An 11,287-nucleotide genomic window follows, 5' to 3' on the forward strand; every position below is an offset into this window, starting at 1 on the left:
CGAGAGGCTTGTCGTATCTCTGTTTGGTAACAATATAACAAAATTTACGCTAAAACTAAAACTATAAAAATCATATTAATAATTTTAAAACTATTTATGTTTAAATCGACAATATTTTCGTATGGATTTAAAAGAATGAAAATATAACTATATTGAAAATACTCTCGATATCATCCTTATTACATATGCATAACTAGACTAGTTTCTTCTAAATTTGTAAAGAAAAATAAGATTAAAAAAATCATAAGCAGAATATGGTACATGTTAAAAAAGTTCGAGATGAACGGTCTAGATTAATCTACTCCTTTCAACATCCACGAACTTCTAAACGAAACTATTTCATTCAATTCTATCAAACGAAAAGTCTTTATGACCAATATCAATCTCATGTTGAGTACGCGTTCGAGACGGTCGAACAAGGTTAACTTCAGTCAAACCCGGTTCAATTGGATCTTTATCATAGCTTCCCCCCATCTCAACGTGGGGTTGTGACGAGGACGAACCATCAGCATGACGAGAGGGGGAAGGCGAATCATTGTCCCAACGATCAAGTTCAACAGGTGACCTTCTCGGCGAGTTATGGAAGCTATCGACCTCACTCTTGTAATGTCGAAGAAGGTGAACTGGTGACATGTGGTGAGTTGGAGTGGTGGGTCGACTCGACATTGGGGTGATCGAACCACGATTGTGTTTGATGTGCTTTCGAGCCGTGTGGTACCAATTTCGAAGGGCTGCTGCCACTCTCTCATTGAATATAGTTGGCTTCATTGTTGAACCCATCTATATATATATACACACACAAATTTAAATCAATGCCTTTAAATTTTACCAAAGAAAATATGTTAATATTTCCAGTAAAAATTCAATTTTTACCTGAGTAACTAATGCATAAAGAGGTAGAGTTACATAACTGCAAAGGATTTGTACAATCACCCTGACATTCATAATTATATAATATCAAATATGTTAATATCTTCTTATAAATAAATAAAACAATGTATGATTTTTTTATAATAATTTTTTTAAAAAAAATTAATAAATAACGTTTATTAAAAAATTTATTAGATACAAAATCAAGAATGGACGGACTAATCAAATATCTTTTTTAGTATCAGTATTGCAAACTTACCCCATTGAGATTCTGATCACCACATCCTCTACGTGCTCGTGAAAACAAGAATTCAGCCCGAACTCATACTGAAATAAAAAAACGTCAATTAAGATAACATCAACCTTTTGGAATGATAATCGATGTTCTTGCAATGGCCTAAGTCCACCGCTAACCGACATTGTCTTTTTTGTACTTTTAATTCAGTGCTTTCACTCAAGGCTTTAAAACGCGTCTATTAAAGAAAGGCGTGAATGTGGGATCTCACAATCTACTGTGTGTCCTTTTTGGCACACTGCTTGGTGCCTACCTCTCCATAGAAGACACGTTTTAAAATTATGAGGCTAACGACAATACATAACAGATTGAAGTGAACAATATTGGCTAGCGGTAGGCTTGAGATGTGCCGACTATATTGAAAGAAGGACGTACCCAAGTCCAAGCAAAGAAGCCAACTTGGAAAGCGTTTTGAAAGAGAACGAAGTTAATAAGATAAAGAATGAGGCGAGGGCGATTGAACCAGAACAGGTCATCGCCAGGCTCCACCACCGGCACGCCCTTCACCACTTCCCCGCGCTCTTGTATTCTCAGCGCCATCTTCGTTATGATCACCTGCAACTTCGTCCCGATCAGCAGCAGAATCTGCAAATAATCGTTAACTTTTTAGTCAAAATCATCTTCTTCGTCATTTTCCCACATCGAAAACACAGATTCTTGGCTAAGTTCTTACGATTAATGGGATGAATGGCAGCCATAGATATGCCCTCCAACCTGTTCGACGAAATGCCCCAATGAAAACTTTGTCAAATATTTTGGTTCTATTATAATTTGATGATATTGATGTTTTGTTGTTGAATCTTACCGTGTGTGTTTGAGAGGAGGAATAGCACAGCGAAGAACCAGATTGGTGGGCTGCAAAATTAACCCAACAAAAGAGTTATTCACTCCTATATATGATCAATAAAGACGTAATTAGAGATGTTCATTGAGCGGGTTAGACGGAAACTAAACGGAAAAGCTTTCTCTGTTTACGTCTCTGTTTTAATCTCCTATTTCAATCTCTATTCTCGTGAAATACCTAATTAAGATGTTCACCGAGCGAGTTAGATGGAAACTAGACGGAAAAGTTTTCTTCGTTTCTGTCTCTATCCCCGGCTCCTATTTTAATCTCTATCCTCGCAAAATACCTAATTAAAGATGTTCATCAATTGGGGTTAGACGGAATCTAAATGGAAAAGTCTTCTCCGCGTTTCTGTCTTTGTCCCGATCTCCTATTTCAATCTCCATTCTAGTGAAATACCTAATTAAAGATGCTCACCGAGCAGGTTAGATGGAAACTAAACAGAAAAGCCTTCTTCGTTTCTGTCTTTGTCCCGACCTCCTATTTCAATTTCCATTCTTGCGAAATACCTAATTAAGATGTTCACCGAACGGGTTACATGGAAACTAAACGAAAAGGTCTTCTCCATTTCCGTCTCTATCCCCACCTCTTATTTCAATCTCTATTCTCGCAAAATATCTAATTAAGATGTTCACCGAGTGGGCTAGACATAAACTAAACGAAAAAGTTTTATCCGTTTCCGTCTCTGTCTCGACCTCTTATTTCAATCTCTATTCTCGCAAAATACCTAATTAAGATGTTCATCGAGCAAGTTAAACGGAAACCAGACGGAAAAGTTTTCTTCGGTTCCATCTCTATCCCCATCTCCTATTTCAATCTCTATTCTCGTAAAATTCTCTATTTATTTTTACACAAATCAAGACAGAGATTCTCCATAGAGAATTTGTAATGAATTAATTATGAAACTAACCTGATTCCCACGACCACTTTGAAGTCTTCTTCAAGAGAACGATTAATGTACTTTTGGAAATCGAATTGTGTATGACTTTGAGGAGCTAAATGTGCCTGTAATTAAGATAAAAAGAGCTCAATTTTCAACTACGAGTAACACACAATTTGATTCATATAAAAATCGAACTTTAATAAAAGCAACTAACCATTATAAATCCGTGTCGTAACGTCAAGTAATCAACTTTTGGAACCGATCTTACAAACTGCCGGAAGAAACAAACCTATTCAAGCCAAACAAACAAATTTCCATTAGTACGAGACTTTTTAAGAAAATCAGCAACAAAATCACGAGAGTATATGTTTAAAGTTGACAATATCATACGATTGTAAACATTGGAACCGTGAAAATTTAAATAATAAACTTTCATAAATAAATCACTTTAAATATTTTTTTCAGTGATTTATAGCTATTTTCCCTCCCTATTTTAAAAAGAAATTTCAATAATAAAATTATTAATTTAAAGTTTAAATTAATACGAGCTCCAAAATTGTGGGGTATAATTAATTTTTTTTATTTCTCGTCAAATAAATATTATTTAAATTTTATTTAATAGCTGTCACGAAAATTAAAAAAATACTTTCTAAATTAACATATATATATATATATATATTGCATTTATTTAATTTTAAAAAGGTCAAACTGGTAATGTCACCAATAATGGAATATTTGGGCGGCTAAAGTCATTATCCCAAAGTGGCTTATTCTGACCGTTTTCATTTCCATAAAATTGCATCCACATGATTTTGCAATAATTGAATTATTTTTTTAATATAATAATTTAGGGACCAAAATGAAAATTAGTTTATAATTACAAATTAAATGTGTATTAAATAAATAAATCTATCAAGGACCAAATAATAAATATATAAAAATAGAGGATCACTTTCGTGCAATTAATATAAAATTAGAAACACGAAAAAGAATCTTACTATCCACATTAGAGCAGAATTCTTCGTCCAGAAGTTCAGATGTCTTCTCCCGAACGAGGTGTCTCTTGCAAACCTAAATCTCTCGGGATCTGTCATAGTTTTGTTGTGTTTAATAAATCTCTAAACTTTACTAACAATATCAAATAAGTCCCTAAACTTTCGACAATTTTCAAACCCAATTTTTAATATATTCACAAAATGTCGAATATATCAGAGATCTATTATATATAGAATTGAAAACCGTACCGTGTGAGAATTGGTATTCCGCCGTTTTGGTTTCCTTTTCCCATGTTTTCCAACTCCTCATCTAGACGGGTTAATTATAATGGTAAGAGATAGAAAGAGAGAGGGGTAATAAGGTAATTTCACACTATAAAAAAATTTAAAAAAATTAAAAATCTTACCTTTGCTCTAGCCAAAGCATACGTTAGGACACAATACAAGACATGACAAACTGCCAACACAAATATGAAGATATGAAGTTGATGAATTCCTTCTGCGGAAATAAACGACACTAATCCCTGCAAAATCGAACGATATCGTTATCGTCATTGTAAACCAACGTTTTTAACCTAAAATTAATTTCATTCTAGTGATATGAATACGAGTTGAGATTTTTTATTTTTATACTGCATTAAATTACTATCGAACTCGTGACACAACTACATGCTTGACAAGTGTGTTTTCTTTTTTTAAAAAAGTCTTCACTTCTCTATCTTATCTTACAAACATTTAATGGTGTCGGACTGATAATTAAGTTATGTCTTTTTTAAAAAAATTAAAAATAAAAAAAGTCAATTATATAAACCTCCAAATTTATACATCAAATATTTAATTAAAAATTTGTTGTATTTTACAAATATTTTAAAAATCTCTAAACCAAAATTTTAAATTTTAAATAATGGATTTCAAAAAAAAAACCGGGTTTTATTTTTCAAAAACCGGTTATGTGTTAGGTTTTGGTCGTACCTTAGCAGCACACTTGTCGGCTCCACCAGGCGCGGCCAAAACCCGCCGGAAACTTCCACCAGTTCCGTTCAGATGGAGGAGTCTCCGGCCATTATTAGCCAAATGTTCCACGGATTTCTCCATATCTTCATTCATCTTCGCTTCTTTCTCCTTCGTACAAGGATGCCACGTGGCAGCCACGTGTTCAGGAATACATATGTCAGAGATCGGACCTTGCCCGACCGTTAAAAGCAGCGATATGAATCCCAATAACATCAACTCTACAAAAAAAAATTTAAAAAAAAAAAAACGTTAATTTTCATTAAAAAGCTTTAATTTTTATTAATTTTTTTTTTTATTAAACCTGATTTGATCTTCTCAAGAGCTTCAAATAAAGCTCGTTTGTGTCTCTTCTTCAGCCACTTCAAAAAAAAAAAAAAAAAAAAAAAAAAAACATTAGATTTTAAGCTAAATTTCTAAAAGATTTAAAGTTTAAGCTTACCTGTCCGATGAGGTGGATTATATATTCGATGATGATGGAGATGAAGAGTAAGATGAAGCAGACGACGGCCACGGCCCACGTCGGCGTTTGCTCGAGCGACTTGCCACCGCCTGCGGCAGCCATGGATGGACTACGGAGCTACTTCCGATGTTTGAATTTTCTCGAGAAAGTTTGAAGGAAAATAGTGGAGAATTTTCCGGGAAAATTTGGGTAGATGGTATGAAGTACGAAGTTGTTGATGAGGATATTGTTGTGTTGAGTATGGATGATAATCATATGATATGATGGGAATGGAGATATATATATATGGTTTTTAGAGACAGAGAGAGATAAGAGCGAGAAAAGGAAGACTTTGACTTTAAGTAATTCTCTATAGTGTTTTAAAATTTTGTTTTGTTTTGTTTTATTGTATTTCTTTGTAAAAAAAAAAAAAAAAAAAAGTTAATTTAATGTTTTTTTCGCTCTTGAACTTCGGTAACTTTTAGGTTATTTGAAGGGAACATGATTTGTCGATCGTAGTGGTATGGTTGTTGAGCCCTCTCCTCGTCGTGTTTGATAACCTATTAGATAGGATAATTGTCTTTGGGCCTCGTCTGCCCTTTTCATAGAGAATTTTGACTTGGATCGTGTAGTTGCTGCGTGTCACTGTCATACTTGTCCAAGACGTGTTGTCTGTAGCTGCATGTCGGATGTCCCCGTCATGATTGTCCAGAACATGTTGTTCATAGCTGCATGCTCGTTCCAAACCCTTTTTACTTACTTTCACGGTCATACTTATCCAAGACGTGTTATCTGTAGCTGCATGTCAGATGTCCCAGTCATGACTGTTCAGGATGTTGTTCATGGCTGCATGCTCATTCCAAACCCTTTTTACTTGCTTTCATGTTATATACATTTTTACTATTCTTGTTGTATTAATACGAAGGTGTATGATCAATTACCAAAATTATGTATACACTCGTCGTGGCTAAAATATTTCAAAATGTACTATTGGGAGATGTGAATGGTTGTCAATTTTTCCTACCCGGGTTATATGCTATCAAAGTCGTCGTTGTTGTTGTTTATTCGCTTTTAGCTTATAACATTGTCTCTTTTAAAATTGTTTTCAACGTATTTCTTCGTTCACATTTTCTAAAACATTTCTCTCAAACGTGATCTGAGGCTCAAGTATATGTCAATATTGTCCGCAAAGTTCGAATTTCACACAGCTAACTTGTTCGTTAAATTAAAACAAGTGTCGTACAATCGTTGTCCCTCTGTTGTAGGTTTGACACTACGCCCTCCCTTTAGGTTCAACATCCACCAAAAAAGAGAGAATCCACACCAGACAACCATGTTATTACAAGTTTGCGGACCAAGTTCATACACATATAAGCGTTGACGCTTAGCTTCGAAATAAATTTTCATTATTAATGTTAAAGTTCACGAACAAAATTATTACAAGTACTAAAACTAAATTATTGGAAACTAAAATTCAGCAACAAAATGGTTAGTTTTGGTAAAAAAAAAAAAAAAAGTATTTTTAAATTAATTTATTTTAAAATTAACCGGCCAAATTAAAATATATCCGAAGAATTTAGGTTCAATAATTATAAGATCGAGCAAAGAGTTACACTTTGCGTGTATATATATAAACACAAACCACAGGATTATATATATATATATATGGAGTTTTACTATGCCAATACACATATACAAACCGAGGTCAATGGATTGTTATCTACTCTAGTGACTCCTCGGAGAGCAGATAATAATCTCTTAGTTCGTTAGCCCGGACCAATCTCTATGTTGGGAGGTCAATGACTCAAATCTCTGTATTGTATTAGTTGTAATCTAGATGTTGACTTCTTCAAAGTCCTCCCCTAAATAAATCATAAAATAATAATAATAATAATAAGCAAATATTTAAAAAAAAAAAAATTAAACGGATATATAAAAATAAAATTATTTATTTCAATTTCTTGGAGAGAAACGTTGACTTGATCCAGTAAAATTTAAAATAACAATATTTCGGTTTTCTTTGACTAATTCTTATCATGAATCTCAAATAATTAAAAGTTAGGTGGTAAAATCTGGACCGTCCATCACAGTCTAAGTCAAACCTTTAATTAAATTAATAAAATAAATATTTACGTAAATTACCTTCCTCTAATCATGTCTTAATATCTAAAACCCATAATAATTATAAGCTGTTTTTCCCTTTGGGTTCATATTAGGAGAAAATATTCTCTCTGACCAAAGACCAAGAACATAATTAAATAATATTTATATATATATATATATATATATATTAATTTTAATATATTTAAAAATATATAAAAAAAAAACATTTTTTTCACTTAGTCATCCCGTTGTTTTTCAAATATCGTATCCTTTTTGTGACTTTAGAGGGAAAATATTATTATAAAAAAATAATTATTTAAAAATATATTGGAAAAAGACTTGATTTAAATAATAATATTTAAATATGGATATAATTAGTCAAACAATGTAAAATTATAAGTGCTTTAATATAATAATTATTTATTATGTTAATTAGTTTGCATAAAAAAATATTTACCATGCGAATTTTACCATTGTTGAATTTTTAACTTTGTTTAATCATTTTAATGTTACCTTGATCGAGAGAAAATGGTAAGTTGTGGAATTTAATAACTTCGATAGGTAAGAAATTTTGACAATCGAAGACATGTTCGAGTCAAGATTTGTATATTGTCTTTGATTGACTGTCTTGTCAAATGTCAAAAGACTTTTTTTATAAGTGATTGGTGGAGTGGATCGGGTTGAATATTATGTAAATGATAAGAATTTACTTGTATACGATATGGAGTCGAGTTGAACATTATGTAAATGGTAAGAGTTTATTCGTATACGGCATGAACTTCCACTATTCATATTTTTCAAACAGTTCGACTTTAATTCATTAGATGTGCGTGCACACCCTTGACCCAATCTCGATTTCAGCCCATGATACCCATGACCTAACTTTGTCAACACAACTCGGGAGCCCATGCGACTCGCAACCAATGACCTGCATCTAACCCACGAGCCTTTAGCCAATCCACATTGAGAACTTATCTGACTACAATTCGAGCACTCCTGACTCACCCCACGTCACTTCCTTTGTGTGTGGCTCAATTCTGGTGCCATCTAGCTAACTAGTACCGATTTCGACTTGGTAGCTCGATTGATACAAATTTGGCAACTCCCTTTCGGCTTGAGTTCTCGAGACCTTTCCTACCAATTTGGACCATTCTAGAGCTGCTTTTGACATTTTTAGAGACATTTGAGGGAAGTATGACTACTTGTTTGTCAATTTAGGTTGTTGCTGGATACAAAGGTGGATTTAATTAATACCATTAGATGAGTTGGATCATGTATTATGTATTAACTCAATGTCTTGAACCAACCTAAGTTGAATTTGGATACTTTCCCGTTAAATGAGTATGAACACATACATTATGAATTACGACATTTATGTTTGTCATGATCTTATGCGAGCTTTTTCCCTCCATGTTGTTCAACATAGCACGTTAGTGAGTGCTAGCCCGATGAGTCATGCCCACGGGGTGTGTGAGCCCGCTTGGTAGGTTCATGCTCAAACGCGTAGATCGTGTGTAGAGAAGTATTACACATTCAACTTTGCCCAGATTGGAAAGTTGTCTAAGGTCATGTCATGATGTTTTTAAATGATAGGTCCCACAATGTTGCATGTGTTTACATTTCCCTACCTCTTTTATTACGAACGTTTAAGTCCATGACATCATTTACTTCAATTTTAAAATAAATTTTCTCGACATAATAGACATGTCATGTCATGCATGCAACGACAACCTTATTTTTAATAGAAAAATCGGGTCATTACTAACCCTAAATTTGCCTCTACACTAGATCAAGATCCTTAAAATATAATGTCACATCTCCATGACATACCGATACAAACCAAAGCTTACTGACACTAAATTTGGCGAGCTCGAGCTTTCATATTTTACATATACAGACTTACCTTGAGAGCCATTTGTCAAAACTCAAGTCGAAACCCTAATTTCTAAGGTTATAACATAGGGCACTACCAAACCCCCTTTAAGCCTAGTTTTGACACCCTCGATAACACCTTTGTTTCTTATCTTGCTTATACCTTAGTTTGAAAAACGTCTTTTCTTGATGTCTTAGATGATGCACTTTCATCCCCGATCACATCATAACACTTATCTCGATTATATTTGTTTTTGTGAATAACGACAAGTATTTAAAAGTTAATGGAGAATAAATTTAAAAAAAAAATAGAAATTAAAATTTTATTTGAAAATTAAAAAAAAAAACGAAATAAATATGAAAAATGATAGATTAATATAGTAATAGCAATAATGAAGTCAAAACTGTAGCTTTGGTGTAACCAAATTATATTATTATTATTATTATTATTTTGAAAAATAATGTGATATTTTATTCCATTAGGTTTGAATAATAAGTTCAAACAGACCACATGACAGGTCATTAATATTATATTATTGTATCGTAAATTGTGTCCTGTCGTAAAATATTTGGAATTAAGTATTAATTAAAAAATTGAGCAGAGGTAAAAATGTTGGAAAGTTGTTTTTAAAAATTATTTTTAAATAAGAAAATAAATTAATGAAAATATTTTTTAAGGAATTGGTTTTGGAATTCTTAAATAAGAATTCCATTTATACCCTTCCAATCGAATGTAGGTCGGTTTCGTCTCCTTTAGGGAAAACTTTCTTACTTGTACGGTAAAAACCTGACGCAAATAGATTCAAAAGCTACTCGTTTCTATTCTGGTTGAGATTGTCTATCGATGTCGTCGTGTAGAAACTTTTTCTTGTTCTATGGCGTGTTTTTTTTTTTAGCTGCATCCCTAACTATTTTTTTAAGAGCTTTTCACTTACTAGTCGGGTGGTAGGGTAGAGTATATTCGACGAAGTTTCGATACCACTAACCGTCTCATCTTAATATCTCCTGAGAGCTCGAGAAATGATTTTTTACTAAGGTTGAATATTTATTTTGAAATATTAGAAATAGTCATTGTGGAAAATTTTGGAAATTTAAATGAAAATTGCATATTATGATGCTTCTTAAGTCACGAACTTACTCCTTTGCATTTTTTGTGTTAGAAATTTACATGTTAGAGTCATTCAAGTAGTATTGATCAAATTATCTTGTAGAGTAATTTGAATTTTGCTTAAAAACAAGTTTTTTTTTTTACTCTTGGTATTGATCATCAAGGTAAATCCAAAATTTACTATAGCATTATTTAAAATTTATATCATTTAGGAAAGAATTCACCGATAATAATTTTATTATTATTATTATTATATTTTTTTTAAATATATGTCTCGACCCTGTGAGGTCCCACATTGGTTGGAGCGGAGAACGAAACATTTTTATAAGGGTGTGGAAATCTCTCCCTAACAGACTCATTTTAAAACTCTTGATAGAAAGTTCGAAAGGGAAAACCAAAAAATGACACTATCTGCAAGGTGTGGATTTGAGCTGTTACAGAGGATCTATTTTTATCGGTGTTGAATCAGATGTAGCTGAACTAACTAGCTAATAACCGTATAATACATATATTTCTTAACTGGTCGAACTAATATACAAGAATGCTAGAACAAGACAAGAAAACACTGCAACTTTGTCTGATGTCGGATATTTTATATTATTCTCCAAAACATAATTGGAATAATCATGGGAAAGAGAAACTAAAATGAAATAAGAACAAAGTTTTGTTCCATTGGCAATGTAAGAGTTGACTATATAAAGCGACGCCGTATTTGAAAAGTGGAATTTGGTAGTCTCTTCCAAGAACGTTGACTCATGGGTCTTCTTCTTCCATCGCCTCTTTTGTTCCTTTCTCATTACTTTCCGTTTTTTGCGACTTGTTTTTAAGTTTCAACCAACCAAATTATTGAAGATTCTCCGTCGT

General features: G+C 32.8%; 1 protein-coding gene across 1 annotated transcript; it reads right to left on the reverse strand.

Moving 5' to 3' along the window:
* Positions 1-213: 213 nt before the first annotated feature.
* LOC111464713 (MLO-like protein 6) lies at positions 214-5,599 on the reverse strand. The gene is made up of 14 exons (XM_023108951.1): positions 5,341-5,599; positions 5,203-5,260; positions 4,860-5,119; positions 4,295-4,411; positions 4,137-4,197; positions 3,891-3,979; positions 3,107-3,181; positions 2,920-3,014; positions 1,971-2,020; positions 1,839-1,879; positions 1,541-1,750; positions 1,130-1,197; positions 874-934; positions 214-780 (listed from the first exon to the last, which is right to left on the reverse strand). The coding sequence occupies exons 1-14, from the start codon at positions 5,461-5,463 to the stop codon at positions 340-342; spliced, it is 1,749 nt and encodes a 582-aa protein (XP_022964719.1). The 5' UTR covers positions 5,464-5,599; the 3' UTR covers positions 214-339.
* Positions 5,600-11,287: the final 5,688 nt, after the last annotated feature.

Source organism: Cucurbita moschata, unplaced genomic scaffold (genome assembly GCF_002738365.1).
Source record: "Cucurbita moschata cultivar Rifu unplaced genomic scaffold, Cmos_1.0 Cmo_Scf00031, whole genome shotgun sequence".
NCBI lineage: Eukaryota > Viridiplantae > Streptophyta > Magnoliopsida > Cucurbitales > Cucurbitaceae > Cucurbita > Cucurbita moschata.

Bases quoted from the DNA above. Each gene is read 5' to 3' on its own strand.
- LOC111464713 (XM_023108951.1), bottom strand. From the start codon at position 5,463: ATGGCTGCCGCAGGCGGTGGCAAGTCGCTCGAGCAAACGCCGACGTGG. The intron at 3,182-3,890 runs GTAAGATTCTTT...TGGCTTGAATAG, and splicing joins ATTCTGCTCTAATGTGGATA to GTTTGTTTCTTCCGGCAGTT. The intron at 935-1,129 runs GTAAGTTTGCAA...TATGAATGTCAG, and splicing joins GTGATCAGAATCTCAATGGG to GGTGATTGTACAAATCCTTT.